Source organism: Charadrius vociferus, unplaced genomic scaffold, assembly GCF_000708025.1.
Source record: "Charadrius vociferus isolate BGI_N301 unplaced genomic scaffold, ASM70802v2 scaffold478, whole genome shotgun sequence".
Taxonomy (NCBI): domain Eukaryota; kingdom Metazoa; phylum Chordata; class Aves; order Charadriiformes; family Charadriidae; genus Charadrius; species Charadrius vociferus.
In genome coordinates this window covers 1076027-1093078 of record NW_009650063.1, presented here as the reverse complement: position 1 = coordinate 1093078, position 17052 = coordinate 1076027, and the positions used below count along the sequence as shown (strand labels likewise).

Below are 17052 nucleotides of genomic sequence, written 5' to 3'. Positions count from 1 at the left end.
CCATCAGGTCTTGCAATCAGACAGTTCTTCATGACACTCCGTCTGGGTTGTCTGGCAGGCTTTCCACGACACTATCTTCTCAGCATAGTAATGTTTCATCTGGTCTTTGGTGGAACACGGATAGTTTTGATATCTTTGTTCATTATCCGCTAAATGCATTTATTGAGCAACACTTCTTACCTAAATAAAAGCATAGATCTACATTTGGCATTCATTTCTTACCAACAGATTCTCTCTTACTGAATTATGGAATGGTTACATTGTCTTAATTTTCCCTATAGTGTTCTCAGCTGTACTGTTTTTCTTTAAGAAAGGTGTTTTATTTCCTCAGTCTTGACTAGATTAACTCTGATCACTTTTAAGCCGCTGGTATGCATTTAAATATAAGGACAAGGAAAGAGAAAGTATCCTTCTACAAACTCATCAGGAGTTGCATCTTGGAGACCATTTATCTTACGATTTTACTGTATTCAGCAAATAGAAAACCACAAGCTTGTGCTTATGGTATCAGCAGTCAAGGCTCTAGCTTATAAATAAAATGAGTAAGACCGTAGCCATAAGTTTAATATTTTGCTTGTGTTGTTGCCAGCTCCCTCTTGTTTGTGTAAATGATCTCCACACGCTCACTGTAGAAACAAACCGCTGGTGCTGGCCCAGAATAAGAATGTATTTGATTTTTGCCCCAGTGTTAGATTTTGAGTTCCTGTCTGCACTAATTAATTATAAACCATCGCTCCAAGGCCTTCTACTCTATTACTGTTTTCTAAACAGCAGCTCCTGATTTTGTATATATAATGATTATTATTTCTTCCCAGGTGTATTACCTTACATTTATCTATATTAAATCTCATTTCTCTTTCCTCTGTCCGTCTCTCAAAAGTTGCCCCTAACCTTATTCTCCAGTGAGGAGAGATCCTTTCTCAGAGCTGCTTTGTTTATGAGATGCATTGCTGGAAGGGTGTAATAGGTGAAATAATTGTGTGGCTTTTCTAGACTTTTCATTTCCTCTTTTCTGCATTCCAATTCTGCTCCCTCTGATGTAGTCATTGACTTCAATTCAATCAAGAACAAGCAGTTAAAGAGCTGGCCCATTGTCTGGATAATGGCAATAGTCCAGTTATTGAAATTTCTTAATCCTTTGTTTGGATTAAATTTCTTGTTCTCTTCTCAAACAGGCATGGGGGATGAGAGAAGAGATTAAACTACATTACACTGCATCTCAAGCCTACAAAAAATATTTCATAAAAGCGACTTGTAAATACTCTCAGTGTCTGCTGTTTTTCTGCACCTGAAGGAAGTTGTTTAATTTCATGCCAGCACTTTCATTTTGGCCTGTTTGGATTCAGTTGTGTCTCTACTGGACTTACGTTTGATTTTTAGCTGACAGATTGTTGGTTCTGGGCTAGCTTTTGGCATAGCAGCCCCAGTACTGTATGTACATCATCATTGATTTGTACCCTGATGTCTCTCAAGTCTTCTATAATTCTTTCGATGTATCAGCAAAATGAAGATGAACTAGCTGAGAGCAACCCTTCGGGTTTTAGATGGCCTTTGACAAAATCTTGCCCGGGAAGTAGATTTGCCTGATCCCAGCCAGCAGCCTAACTGAGCCTGGACATGCCCCTCATACAGATGAGAAAGTGAATCTTTTCCACCAGTGTCACTTGAAATGTTCTTGAAATGCTCTATAAATGCCAACAGTTGCTGCAGTAGCCTACTCAGGGGTTTGGGAGTTCCTGCTCCCTTCCTGGCTTTGGCACTAATGATCATGCAGTCCCGCAGGGAGTCAGCTGAGCAATGATGCTAATTAATTACTACAGACAGGAGCTCAAAATGTAACATTCTTGAAAAAATCAAATGCCTGTGCTGTTTTGTCTGCAGCTGGTCTCTAATGGCTGCATTGAGGAGAAATCTTTAGCACAGCTAAGAGCAAAAGTGCTGGCTCTCTCTGCTGTTAAAGAAATATAGTAGTGGAGGATGGATTTGTAGAAATTGCAACAAATTAGAAAGCAGCTCAAGTAAAATACAGGATAAAGAAAAATTAATTCTCAACAGTTTTAACAGTAGGGTGCTCTTACGAAGGATACTGCTAGAAACATAGCACTGGAAGAGACCATCTGGGTCACTGAGTCAGTCCCTGCAAACACAAACTGTCATTCAATAATCACTGAGTCCAGAATGATCCACAGAATATTGACTCCACATGCCTCCATACACAACAAGCCTCTTTCAACATCTTACAATAATCTTAAAACCTACCGTGACCACAAAAAATCACATCAGTAATGTGCTTCAGGAAAAGAACAAGTGAAATCATGGACATTGTCAGTGTCTGAGGCCACAGACTCATGATCCAGCCTTTCTCCCTTCCCCTTCTCACCAGCACATGTACCAGCACACTGCATCAGATCAGGTCACAAAGTTTGGCTGAAAACTCACTGTATAAAACAGTGATTCATTTTCAGCCACATCAACTCCCTGAAACCAGTTGAGAATGAGCAGCTCTTTTTTTGGCAAGCTTAGTTCTTGGCTGCAAAGCTCCCTGGACCAACCTACTGCTCAGCTGCACAAATACCAGGAAGGACCATGGTCGCTCTGACTTAGACAAGGATAAACTGCTATGGAACTGCACTCTAGAGATGAAATTTCTCATTGCAGCAAAGCCAACCAAGTGGCTAGCTGCCACTGAAAGGAGCAGTTCCATACAAGTCAGCCCCAATTGGCACTGCTACTCAATAAACCATTCAATAACTACTCACTTTTTATGGTTAGCTTTGTTTTCCTCTAGCTCAGCTTGCCGTGGCCACCAGAAAAGTGAAAATGCATGGCCAAGGAGGAGGGAGAGAAGTAGAATGACCTCACCTTTTTGCACTGGCAAACTGCTAGAACTGTGTAGTTGCATTGCAAAGCTGTGCTGCATAAGCAGTTCCCTTTGAATGCTTGTATCTGCTCCTGTACCATTTATGTGCCAGCCTTGTGATGGACAGGATCAAGGATCTAATTAAACTCAAGAAGCCTGGAGTAAAAAAAAAAAAGCAGCAATTTTTTTCAGCCAGGGGTGTTCCCTTATTGAGTTCATGATAGAGCTGAACGAGATTTGCCTGCATGATGGCAGAACAAGAAAAAGTGGATAGGTGTAGTAGATAATGAATTGGAGGAGCTGTAGACAACATTTTCAGATGATCCAAGGAGGACCAGTCCTGAGCAAGTGTTGGTGATAGCCCGCTTCAGGCACGGAGCTGGAATAGAGAGCTTGCAGGTATCTCTCACAAACAACATTTCTGTGATTTTATAATTCCCTACTACAGGAATTAAAAGCCATACACCAGTACTCCCAGCAGTTTTTGTACATGTGCTAAATGAACTATACTAATAAGTGTATTTTAAATCTGTACAAGCTATTAATGCCAATGTTTCTCTTACCAGTTTTTCATGTGTCCAGACTTAAGCCAGCCAGTTGTTAAATTTCAGCTCTTCTTGGGCAAAACTCCTAACTGGGTGCTATTTCCACTCTCCTGCTGCCTGGGAAAGCAGTCACTCAGAGCTTTCTCAGAAGACTGCCACTGCACTCTCACAATGCCTCTTTGCCCTTATTCCTCCCTTATTTCTTCTACTCTGAGCACAGCAATAGAATAGTTCCTCTGCTTCTCTTCCTAATGTTGGACCTCTCCTACGGGAGGGACAAAATTCACTCTATACAATATAGCCTTTCCCTTTTTATCTAGAATATGTGGGATTACAATTTATATGTATTAGTAGGATTTATGGATCACGTAAGTAGCAAAAAGGGACATAATATGACAGAAGATCTGGCATTGTTCCTTTAATTCACGGCACACATTAGACTAATGAGAACACGCATTCAGAGTGCTAGTGCCACACCTCCACAGTTCTAGGGACTGTATCTACCCATCTCTGGATACATGCAATGTATCCAGCAAATGTCAGCTGTAATATTTAATAACCGTTTATCGGCTGTATGAAAAAAAAGAAATGATTAGGATGTGACCTTGCTCTACACACAGCATCAGAAAAAAACGTGCCCACGACTCAAGAAGGATATGTAAGCCCCAGAAAAAAGTCAGACAGAGGGCAGCAAAAATGATCCAGAGGTTGAAAAACAATCTCTAGGGTATAAGGTTTAAGAAATACATTAAAACTATCAGAGAAGTGTGGTGACTGATCACTGTGCACAGATATGTACACATGGAAAAGATACTTGATAGCGGGGGGGGGTTCAGTCTTGTAGACAGAAACGTAACATGATGTAATGACTGAAAACTGGAGTTAGACAAATTCAAGATTGAAATAAGATGCACTTTCTTAGCAGTGGGCTGAACTAAACACTGGAGCAACTTAGAAGGGGAGGTGGTAGAATCACCATTGCTTGGAGTCTTTAAGGCAAAATGAAGTATTTTCCCAGGGGACATACTTCAGTCCAGCCTCTAGGAAAACTCCTGAAGGAGATTAGGCAAAACAATCACTGAGGTTGCTTATAGCCTTCCAGTCAGGAAGCCTTTTCATTCAAGTCTATGAATGCACCCCAACAGAGTGCCTGCTACGCTGTTTGAGTTGGGGAACTGAGGCTGGGCCTACCGTATCAAATTTATAATGTCCCTCCTGGAAGAAACAGTGCCCTGGTATCCCAGGCAAAAATTTAATCTAAATTTATCATGTGCTAGCAGCAGATGGATTTTTTAAATTAAACAAACAAACAAACAAACAAACAAACAAAACCCAAACCAAACCAGAAATCAAACATATACTGCCTGTAAATATTTACGTAATTTTCATGGATAATGTTGGCTTTTGTGTATCTCTCTTAAAAAGCATTTTGCTAAGTGCCATGACTTTAAAAGTCAGAGATATCTAGCTGTGCATGCATAAATTTTCCTGGCAGACACAGTGGAAAAAAAACTAATTGAAGATAGCATCAAAAAGGATTAAAAAAAAATAAAAAACGCCAACTTCATTTTCTTGGCTACCTACTTTGTGTGTGCCTTTTGCTTAGCAGTATTACTTTTGAAAGTCTATGTTCCAGCTATCACGTGCTCACTATCACTGTCATACCTTGGATAAAAAAAAAAAAAAAAGGTTGATGACATTATAAAGTTTATAATGATTGCTCAAATCTTCAGGGAGCTGGATCCCTCCCTGGGACATTAAACAATTTACAAAACACCAGGAACAACCATTCCAATATCAAGAAGCTATTAATTTTCATCATTTTCATAATTTCACAGGTGTCAAATCTTAATCCATTATGCCCAAGTATATTATGCTGCATAGTTCCTCGCTGACTTGCCATGGGCTAATTATTGATGGTTCACTACATTCTAATAAAATCTCTATCTCATCTGTCTGTCAAAAGGAAATGAAATAACAGAGAGAAGTTGCCAAAATGACTGCTTGAGATCCTTTAAAAATATACAAAAGGAGAAAGATGCTCTATTACCCTCCATCCCATAGGTCATTCTGAACACTGCCTCCTGAAAAATGCTATTGTTTTGCTTCTTCAGTTTACCTTTTTCTTGCTAATAAGGACCAGCCTTCATACAAACATCAACTTGAATCTTCAAATTATTTTGAAAGAATGCTATGTTTATGGATATATTAGTCAGTTATTTGAGGAGACAGCAATTCTGCCTTCAGTGCTTTGGGAATACTCTTGCCACCCAGTTACACAGACACAGAATTTATGCCGCAGTCATGATCGTATCTCTAACCTGAAACATTGCTTTGTCTCACTGAAGGGGGAAGGTAGGTCTCTTGATAAATGTACCGGAGGAGACTGCACTATGCTCTTTGCCATACTGCTGTCTGCCTCCATGACCTTGCACTAGATTCACAATTTCTATAAAGTTATGGTGGGTGAAAAAATTACCATCCCCATCTTTCCTGCTCCTCTGTCAGTACTTACTGTCTTAATTAAGAAGTAAACCAGAACAGTTTTAGAAGAAGAAACTGCAGTGGACATCCATTACTTCACAGCAATAACTCACAGTCTGAAATACACGCCTAAAAGGGCATCTTCTGTTTTTACCAAGAAGGAGATAATCCCTGGCACAAAGCCACATCTGACACCTGTATGTGGCAAATGCATCTGTTACTCCAGCTAAACCCTACAGGGGTAATGAACAAGAGGCCACAGGCAAATAATTTCTCTCTCTGGATCTGCACATATGGCTTGATACACCAGTATCCACAGAATCCTCCAGCCATGTCTGAGCCGGAGCCACAGGCACTGTGTATTTGCATGACCACAGTGTTGTATCTAACCTAATTAGCACCACGTCCAACCTAATTAGCACCACCTACCCACAGGGTTAAGTACTTTGGGTGCAGCAGCACACATATACAAGTCTACAGCTGCTGCTTCCTATTCTGCAAGGAACTCAATGTGAGTCTGTGCTCTGCTAAGTCCCACACTCTGTTGCATGGTGTAAAGGTACCCTCTGTCATGTTTGGTTTTATAAGTAGCAAACACAGATAGTTTTATTTTATTGCTTCCGAGGCAATCTGAAGCTTCACTTACTGCTGGTTTTCCATACATTTTCTATTTAACTGAATAGAAAAAAAAAAAAGGTTAGCATAAAATACTAGATAAAGTATATTTAGGACATTCCTCTGCATGTATCTAAAAGAACCCAAACAATGAAAACAACTAGGTGAAAAGAAATCCGTAAGTCTCTGCGCTCAGCTGCTCATGTAAGCGCTGACTCTCTGCTATCTTGTCCCTGGGGCACTAATTTACAATTCTGTAAGATGTTACTGTAAACTGCTTAGTAGAAATGCTCTGTCCGTTTGCACAAGCATGAATGATGATCCAAGGTGTGAAGCAACAGAAAATCAGCCTCTGGTATTTATATATGACCTTAGGGAAGTACATCTCCTTCAGGGCATAGCTTTGGGAATTTTTGTTTTCCAAAAAACCCGATTCTGTGGCAGTTTAATCCCTTTTAGCCTCTCAAATAAACTGATAGAGTACGCCCATTTCAAGCTAATACGTGGTCATATTAAGTGTAGTAATGAAATCCAAAATTCCTACAAGCAACTAAACTGGGCATTATCAACTGGCAGTTTACCATATGTGTCATGGTAGAAGAAATCTTGAGAGATCTAAAGGATGCAGCGATTCCTTCAGGGAGGGTCTTCCGTATGTTGAGGGTGACCAAAAGGACATCATTAACACAGCTACGAGAAAAGCAGATGGAGTAGATATGGAGGCTGAGAGAGAAGAGGAGAGCAGATGACAGGAGAAGGCAAAGTTGTGAAGTGTCGCGGTGCAATTGAGAACGCAGTTGAGCTGCCAGAGCATCCGGCTTCTGCTGAGCGGTTGGGTTCCATGGGCACTCAGCAGAACAGCCAGGCAAACCCTTACGAGAAGAAGTGAACGGTTCCGTGCTGGGTTAGCTCCCACCACTGGCTCACTGGGGCGAGATAAGCACCAGCACTGGCACAAGGGAAGTGCCAGGAACCAACCCATGACAAAGGGTGAGGACGGAGGTGCAGCATAACCCTTTCAGCAGCAGCTTGCTATTAGCTTGGCTTAGCTCTATCCTCGAAATCAGGTCACGGCCCAACAGCTCGCAACAGCGCTGCATGAACCAGCATAAGCCATTGAGGCTCCACAGCCCCACGCCTCTCACCACTTGTCTCTGCCCCAGACCCAACCCCTCCGTCGCACCAGCAGAAATGCTGCCTGATAGACTAGATTGGAGAAATAAGCTGGTTGAAAAAGGTGCCTCTCCTCCCTCCCCCGTGCTGCTTTTCAGCCAAATCAGGTTCCTAATCTGGTTTACCACACAGCTGAGGAAAACAACTGTGCCAGCAAACTAGCCGGCACATCAAAGAGACAGGAGCGAATGGCTGGGAGCAGAGACTGTCTTAGGCCAGCACAGCTGCCAAAAGAATTGTCAAACTGCACTCTCAGAGGGCTAGAGGGCTTGCGGAGACAGGGAAATCTATGGAGATATACTAAAGAGGTAAGTACAAAAAGGAGCCACAGAAATAGGCCAGGGAGATAAGTGCAAGAATAGTGTTTCAAGGGACCTTTTTGACAGGTCAGGTCAGGCGTAGGAAAAAAAGCTGTCATAAGCAGGATGAGAGATAACAAAAGCCTAAAAAAGCATATCTGTGATGTGGACAGAGATAAGAGGAGACTTTAGAGAAGAAAAGGAAACAAAATTCATATACATCAAGATAAACAGGTCAAAAAAAGAGAGTGCAGTCAAAGATGGCTCCCAGGTTATAGGTCTGATTGACAGCGAGTAATTGTGTGTTTTCCAGGCAGGATCACAAAGTCCCTACCCAGGAAAAAACAGGGGTCCTTGTGTGGGGACTGCAGATGGAGTTTCAAGTCAGGAGGTTCTCTGAAACACTATACATTTCCTCAACAGGTGGAAGCTTTTAATTCTGCATGAATTCGGAGTTTTTTTCACATGAGCTTAAAAGCTAACATACTTGCACTTGCTCATAATGGTAGAAGTGACCAGTATCAACAGCATTGCCATGGAGGACAGGGACCAAAAAATTCTTCAGGTGTTTTGCAAACCTTCACATAAAAACCCAGAATGGGCTAAAGCTGCATCTTTTAGCCTTTACCTTTTTGAGGGGAGAAGGGGTATACAGATTCAGAAGCCTTGACTCTCCCTCTACTGTAATTTTGCGACTGTCAAAACCTAGAAATACAGCTAGGAGTGTTTAAGAGCTGGTTTTGATGACAAATTGTTACATCAGGATGGAAAATGAGTCCACATTTTTCTATTTCAGTAATGGAATGGAAAAGTAAGCCACTCTCACTTTTTGGAGTTAAACTCAACTTCTGGAGATATTTCTGTGCAATCTTGTCTCCTTCAGTGCCATCCAGTGGAATTAATGTGAAATATCATGCCTATGCGCAAGGAGAATATATAAAAATACCACAGCACACAAAATAGCTCTATATTTTCAGGAGGTGCTGTTCATACCAGGTAAATTGCAGGTTGTCAGGGATATTGGTGTAACAGTAATGAAAAACAGAACCATGATTTTCAAGAGCAATAATTCAAATTAGATCTGACATTGTTGCCTGGAGTCTCTGGAAAACTCCTTATATCATTTCTAAAATAGTTATTTGTGTCTGCAAAATATGTAGCACATACAAAATTCATACTGGTACAGCATGGTATAAAGATTTAATAGCATCCATTTGTGTAATGCACCTATCCACAACCCAAGCCAATAAAATATTAGTTGTAATTTTTCGTTTCCTTCAAGGCATGAATAGTTTGACTGAAGGAGCAGGGGCACCTAGATTTATAGGTGCTTGTACTCTCAATAATACAAGTATTTTTAAAACAAATTCACACATATCTGTATTGTATTACAGATGCATGTGTATGTAGACATGCATATGTGTGTGTATACATATATATATGCACACACAAATAAAAGTTCAGTATGTAGCCTTGTAATAGATTTCTTTTTTCAGATAAGACCTCTTTGCCCTTTCAGTGCTTTTACTGAATCCTCTTGAATTACAACGAACACATGCCAATATTTGCATTAAGGTTCCTAAAGCTGTTTTCTTGCTTTTTCCAACTCTAAGGTAGAGCCGTCGGCCAAAGGCCTAAGGCTTCCTACCTAAAAACTCTTTAAAGGTGGCTTGCAAGATGGATCTCTGCAAACAAATGGATTTCTACCTCTTTTGTTCCTTTATTGCACATGGAAAAGACAAAAACCAAAATATCTTATACTAAATTAGAACGGCAGAATATTTTCTTGGCCTTACCCAAGCAGATGCCTGCTGCAGCAGAAAAAAACACTGAAATGCTAATGTATCTGTGCTCTCTGAGTTTTAACTTTCCTGTCTCTAAGTCTCTGTTCAAATCCCAGCGGTTCTTCTGTCAATGCTCCCCTTCCCATCACAGCTTGTTCCTTTGCTCAGAGTCAAGACAATCTGTTTGATTTTGTCTGCTCTACCAACGTGCTCTCATTCTTCTGGTTTCCTCACTGGCTTCCACATCTCTCCTCTCTCATTTCTATTAGTTCTAGGCTCCTGGCATACAGTCCCCCTCCGATTCCTCATCTACGTGTGCTTGTCTCCTTGCTTTGAACTTGTTCTCCTTCATTCCTCCTTGAGAATTTAATTTCTTTCCTCACCTAATCCCAGCATCCTATCCCTATTACTCTCATGTTAAGCTCTTCTATCACCTAGTAGTTTCAGTCTCACTATATCCCCTGCCTCCATACTTACCGTTTCCCTCCTGCAAGTCAGGTCCTTCTCCCCTCACCATTCCTATCAGGCATGCTCAAGCACCTGTGAAGAGGAGAAAACAGCAGCTTTTTGGGAGCATAGTCTCTATAGCCTCACCCCCAGTCCAGAGACCTACCACAGTCCATAGTGGCAAAGAGAGAACTCTTTTGGGCCCTGCAGCCACAACTGGGGTAGACTTGACCGCAGCAGTAGCAAGGATGGTGGGAGCACATGCTAAGTCAGGAATGTGGAAAATTCATTTCTTCATAGGCTTATAAATTATGGTAAGTGTAGTCTGAAGATCAGACACCCCACCCCTCCCAATTCAGTTTTTCATGACAAATTCCAAGTCTGCTCTAGACCATAAAGGCATATAAGCACTTCAATGATAAGATCTCCACAACATTTTATCCTAGACAAAGCCATTTTTTTCTGGCCTTTGTTCTTAGATCATGTTTGGTAGCTGTAAAGTCATCCTAAACTCCCATTCTCAGTATGGAAAATTTCATGCCAACCCATGGTTGTTTAGCAAGCGGTATGCTACCTAACGCATAGTTTAGCTAGTGGTATGCTATCTGTAGCTGTAGTTAAAGCTTAACAAACTCATTTAAAGGAAAACAACTAACAACCCTGTTGTAGGCATTGTTATATATTTCAAGTACAACATACTACTAAATGCAAAATAGTACTTAAGCTAGTAATAAGAGCACATATGAGTAAAGGAAAATGATTATCAATTAAGCTCTTCATTTTTACCTTTAGTTTTATCCACTGCAATTACACAATACATTTTCCTTAGTTGAGAAGTCTCAGAAGGGTGGATGATTCTGTAATCCAGAGCTGCTTACAGTAGCATAACAACAGTTGCGTAACTGTGGTAAAATAAAAACACAAATTTACTCTCGCTTCCCTTCCATTGATAAGCCTACATAGTCATTAATGTTCTTTTAGCAAGTATTTCCTTTATTCCAAGGATTAGTTTACTGAACAGTAACGACTGGCTACCTTAGCACATGCAGACACATCTCCCTGGAAGTGCTGTCCCTTGCCTGGCCAGGAGACCTTCAACCATCCGCTCCAGCAGAACACATACGCTATCTCAGCAAACAGCAAAACGACTCCTCCCCATCCTTATTCAAGCTGCATTTCTAATGAACTTAAGCCAGGGCTCTCAAGTGTGTACTTACTACTTATGGCAGGGACCAACCTACAGATGGTGCTCAGAGGATTTATTGTGCCAGGCCGGTAAGATCCCACTGTTACTGCCTTCCTGTGGCAATAACTCCAAGCTTTATCTTTGCATTGCTGTGATGTTAAGGGCACACTTCTCATATTAAGCTGAATAAAGAGTGTCACCATATATTAACCTTAACTGCACAGAACATAATTGAACTCAACGGGGCTACTGCCCTGTGTTTCAGTGGGACTTGACTTTGAAGAAATAATAATTCACTGGTTTACAAAGGCAGAAATAAACTTTATTATACAGGAAGTGCAGGTGCAATACTGTGATTATAGACACTGGTATGATTCACCTTGAGATTTTTGTTATATCTTGCCAAAAGACACTATTATCAAGCCCCAAATGACTCTAGCAACGCTACTATCAGTGTGGTATTTAGAAGTTCCTTCCCTAGTGGGAACAAAAACATCTTTTTTCTTCCAAGTTGAAAATTAAATGCACAGTATTAGCACCATAAATGAGGTGTTTAACTTCAAAATTGCCTTTCCTGGTGAGAATGAAAACGCTACTTGTTTCCTTTTTAAAAATTAACAGCAGTGTTTTCCTCTCTCTTCTACTACATGCACTTGTTTAATCAACCCGAGGCACAGTATGTCTCCAGTGCTCAGAGCGCATTGCGGGTATACACCTATGTTTGTCTGGGTGGGCACGTGCATGACATCCCACGCTCTGCGGCTGTGATCTCACCTCTTGCCAGTATGATTCAAGCACACAATAATAAATTAGAAATAATATGTCTGGAAAAAAAAAAAAAAAACAGGTAAGGAAGACAAAAGGCTCAATTTTGGTTTAAGTAATCTTTATACTAACACCAAGGCTACGCTGATGCAGAAGGAACACTAGAGAAAATTAACCCAAAATTAGCAGTATAAGGTGCCAGAAAGGTACCAGACCATAGAAGTTGCTCATTACAGCCAAAACTATTGTGAGCCATTCCAGAAGTGTTCAGGACTGTCCTCTGACTTTTCTCCAGCTGTCAGCTATGTTTGCGTTCACATGTATGGTCAGTGGGCAAAGAGGTGAAATGGCTTTCAGTTCGTTTGACCTTCAAAATGGGGCAAGAAAAAGTTGTTCTAATTAGTCTTTGAGCCACTCACTATTAAGATTTGTAGCTGTGCTGACTCTCCAACACTCCCTAGAACGATGGTTTTGGAGGAGTCCAGGACTCACAGGTGAGTCCATATAATCGTATACACATGGGGTGATCAAGAGCAGATACAAAACTCTGAGATGCGGAGGCCTGCCTCTGACGTTTGGCATCAGAAGCTGTCATCCACTCGGCAACTCCAGAATATGACTTCTGGGGATCCCTCTGAGCATACAGGATTGCCCTTACCACCCGCTGGAGTCTAACCCTTCCCAGCTCCTGCTCTTAACTGTTATATGACCACCTCAGCATGGACTAGTCCTTACTCGCTTCACTTGGCAGCTCAGATGGTTGCAGAGGAGGACAGAGCATTCAAGGCTGTGCTGTCTACTCTGCTACCTTTGCAAGAGTACAGGCAGTCCTGCTACAGCTACGCAGGCCTGACTGAATTCCTGCTCTCCCCGAGGGGCAGATCTCAAGCCTGGGCCGAGTCCCAGCTGGCTGCGTTAGAAAGCAAACTGGTTCACTGAAGAGCGTGAACAAACAGACTGGCAGCACGGATGATCTCGGCTCAAGTGCAAACTCAAACCTATGTTTGCCAGGGATTCCACACACTGTTCCTTTCTAGGGTCTGTATTGACCGTGAAGTCAAGAATCGTGGTATCACAGACTTGGAGGTCTAGGAGACAGGCCCACCTCATTTCTAGGTGGAAACCTTAGTGCGACAGATCATGCCTTTCATGTATTTCAGGCTGCATTACCAGATAACCACGTGCAGGACTGACAGAACTAATGTCAGGAAACACTGGTGACCACAGGGCTGTTTCTCAACCTTCTGACAGTGTTTCTAAACAAACCGACTGCTCCAGGACACCCACACCAGAGAATATACAAACTTCCTGCCCTTTCCTTCCTCTACATGCAAATACAAAGCAATAGTCAGTTTGTCAGGTCCCATCCCACGCACCACTGTTCGCTTGCTCTCTGTCACTGAATTATTCTTGCCAAGGCATGAGATAACAATGCGTGGGCTAACCAAGAAAGTGAAGGAAAAGCACTTCCACTCTAACAATGGATACAGAGCAAAAGTGCGTTGGACTGTTTTTTTCTGGCTTACTTTCCTTAATCACTTATTTTTGCACTATAGAAGTACTGCGAGTTAAACCACTATACAACAATCCATGAAATCATAGAATGGTTTGGGTTGGAAAGGACCTTAAAGACCACCTAGTTCCAACCCCTCTGCCGTGGGTAGGGACACCTCCCACCAGCCAAGGTTGCTCAAAATCCCATCCAGCCTGGCCTAAATAAAGTCACTTAAGGAGAAGCGCTCCTTCATGCCATCTATCTCGTAGTTCACTTTGTGATGACATGTAGGTGTTAAAAATGGAAAACTTACACAAGGGCTGACTTCTAATTTGTGGGGAAAAAAATAATACTGCTCTGCTGGGACAGCCCTTTGGAATCCAGAGCTCCCTCCTCTGTTGCAGTCATTCAGCAAACAACATCTTCACGTGCTGGAGCGTGTCCAGAGAAGGGCAATGGAGCTGGTGAGGGGTCTGGAGCACACATCTGATAAGGAGCAGCTGAGGGAACTGGGGGTGTTCAGCCTGGAGAAGAGGAGGCTGAGGGGACGCCTTCTCGCTCTCTACAGCTCCCTGAAAGGAGGGGGTAGCCAGGGGGGAGTCAGTCTCTTCTCCCAAGTTATAACCCATAGAAGAGGAAATGGCCTCAACTTGTGCCAGAGGAAGTTTAGGTTAGACATTAGGAAAATCTTCTACACTGAAGAAAATGGTTTACCAAAGACTGGAACAGGCCGCCGAGGGAAGCAGCTGAATCGCCATCCTGGGACGTATTTAAAAGCCCTCTAGATATGGTGCTGAGGGACATGGTTTAGAAACGGGCCCGGCAGTGCTATATAACGGTTGGACTTTCCGTATATTTAGTCGCGGATTTTGCAAAAATGGCAAAAGGTGGTTTTGAGGCTGAAGTCAAGAGGAAAGCCCTGAGCCCAAACTTTGATGGGGCGATGAAAGGGGTTCCAGGAGAGAGCGAGAACAAGGCCCAACTTGCTGTGCTGGCCCCTTTGGTTTGGGAGCTAGGGCTGGACGTTCGGTATTTTTAGTCGCGGATTTTGCAAAAATGGCAAAAGGTGGTTTTGAGGCTGAAGTCAAGAGGAAAGCCCTGAGCCCAAACGTTTATGGGGCGATGAAAGCGGTTCCAGGAGAGAGCGAGAACAAGGCCCAACTTGCTGTGCTGGCCCCTTTGGTTTGGGAGCTAGGGCTGGACCTTCGATATTTTTAGTCGCGGAATTTGCAAAAATGGCAAAAGGTGGTTTTGAGGCTGAAGTCAAGAGGAAAGCCCTGAGCCCAAACTTTTATGGGGCGATGCCCGTCCCCTCCTCTCCTCTCCCCTTCTCGCCCCTCCAGGTACCCGCCGCAGGTGATGGAGAAGGCGCTGGAAATGGCCGAAGGCATCCAAGTGACCGGCGCGCCCGTCCGCACCACGAGAGATGAACTGGTTGCCAAGGTGAAGAAAAGAGGCATATCAAGTAGCAATGGTTAGCAGATCATAGCTGTGACAATACATAGGAGTCTAGAAAATGCGTGTTTCTGAATGTTCTCGGTTTACCTCGGGCTTAGAAAGTAGTCGAAATAATTTACTTTTTAAACTCCTTGTTAATCGTTTCCCCTCTCTCTGCTGTTTTGTCCTTATATAATACCTGTAAAATTGATATAATGAATAAGTATTGCGTTGGTAATGTAGAGCCCTTGTTTTGAGTTTCTACATCTGGTGCACTTTAAGCTGATTATTTCTTTTAATGCGATGTAGATTATTGCACTCCAGCTTAAATGTATTCTTCTTATGTTGTCTTTAGCGCTAGTCAGACGTTGTTGCTTTCTGAGGAACTTAATTTCTTAAAGAAATTTCTAAACTTTTTAAAGTGATATTTTAAGGATGCTTTTATGATATTAATAGACAAAATACAGGGGTTTTTAGGTCAGATAGCGTATTTGTTGTGGTTTAACCTCAGCTGGCAACTAAGACCATGCAGCTGTTCACTCACCCCCATCCACCCCACCCAGTAGGGTAGGGAGAAGAGGGAGGAAAAAAAAACCCAGCCCTGTGGGTTGAGATAGTTTAATAGAACAGTAACAGAAGAGAAAAAAAAAAATAATGGTAAAAGAACACATAAAATTAAGTGGTGCAATGCAAATCGCCCTCACCACCCAATGATCGGTTGCCCAGCCTGTCCCAAGCAGCGATTGCGGATCCCTGCCCCGTGGCCAACCTCCATTTATATACTGAGAGTGATGTCTATGGTATGGAATATCCCCCTTTGGCCACCTTGTCCTGTCTATGCTCCCTCTCAGCTTCTATGAGAAGCTGAAAAAGTCCTTGACTTAATATAGATGTTATTTAGCAGCAACTAAAACAATATGTGTTATCAACACTCTTCTCATACTAAATTCAAAGCACAGCTGCTACTAGGAAAAAAATTAACTCTATCCCAACTGAAACCAGGACACTATTTAATGTACTTTGGTTATTTTTGGTTTGGATTTCAAGAATACAAATACATACTTGCCTACAGGTCCCAAACCAAAATGTTGCACCTGAGTATTTTCAGTTTTTTGTCAAAAAATACTAAAATATTCTGAAATAGTAAGTTAATACTTGCAATTGTAGTGCAAGATGTATCACTAATATATACCTTTTAAGTTCACAGAGACTATTGTTAGAATTTTTTAGAAAGTAGATAAATTGTCTCTAGATGGATATTTCATAATGGAGAAATTAAAGAGCCTAACATACTTTACTTGTTTTGCAGAAGGGGTAGAGGAGCCTCCCAAGAAGCGAGCTGTTGAGAAAAGCAAAGATTCTAAGGATACTGTAAAGGATGTGAAAACAACCAAGGCAGAAGTCCCAAAGGGAGCAGAGAGCACGTTGCCAAAAAAGCAGGAAAAAGATACTAGCAAAGATTCAGAAAGCTCCCAGCCAACTTGCAGTTCAAATCAAGAAATGGTCACAGCATCAGATACAGAAACAGAAAGAAAACCCGCTATTGCTGAAAATACTACTGAGCAAAATCCATCTTCACCTGAAAAAGAGTCAGGAGAGAATCCACCTAAGGAAAGCAAGTGTGAAAATGCGCCGTCACCTGAAAAGAAAACCACAGTAAGTGTAGTGCCACCTGCTGCCAAGAGTGCCCCGCAGGCAGAGGCGGTGGCAGAAGCGGTTCCACCAGCTGTTAAGAGTGCCCCGCAGGCAGAGGCGGTGGCAGCGGCGGTGCCGCCAACTGCCAAGAGCATCCCGCAGGCAGAGGCAGTGCCACCGACCGCCAAGAGCATCCCGCAGGCAGAGGCGGTGGCAGCAGCAGTGCCACCGACCACCAAGAGCACCCCACAGGCAGAGGCGGTGACAGCAGCAGTGCCAACAACCACCAACAGCACCCCACAAACAAGTGCTTCGTTGCTGTATTCC

General features: G+C 42.4%; 1 protein-coding gene across 1 annotated transcript in view; it reads left to right on the top strand.

The window, feature by feature from the left end:
• The first annotated feature begins 12623 nt into the window (after positions 1–12623).
• CDKN2AIP (CDKN2A interacting protein) overlaps positions 12624–17052 on the top strand; it is a 5607-nt gene continuing 1178 nt past the window's right edge. Inside the window, exons 1-3 of the mRNA XM_009891793.1 lie at positions 12624–12652; positions 14997–15127; positions 16400–16986. Of these exons, the coding sequence (XP_009890095.1) occupies positions 12624–12652; positions 14997–15127; positions 16400–16986 (747 nt within the window). The remainder of the gene's footprint in view (positions 12653–14996; positions 15128–16399; positions 16987–17052) is intronic.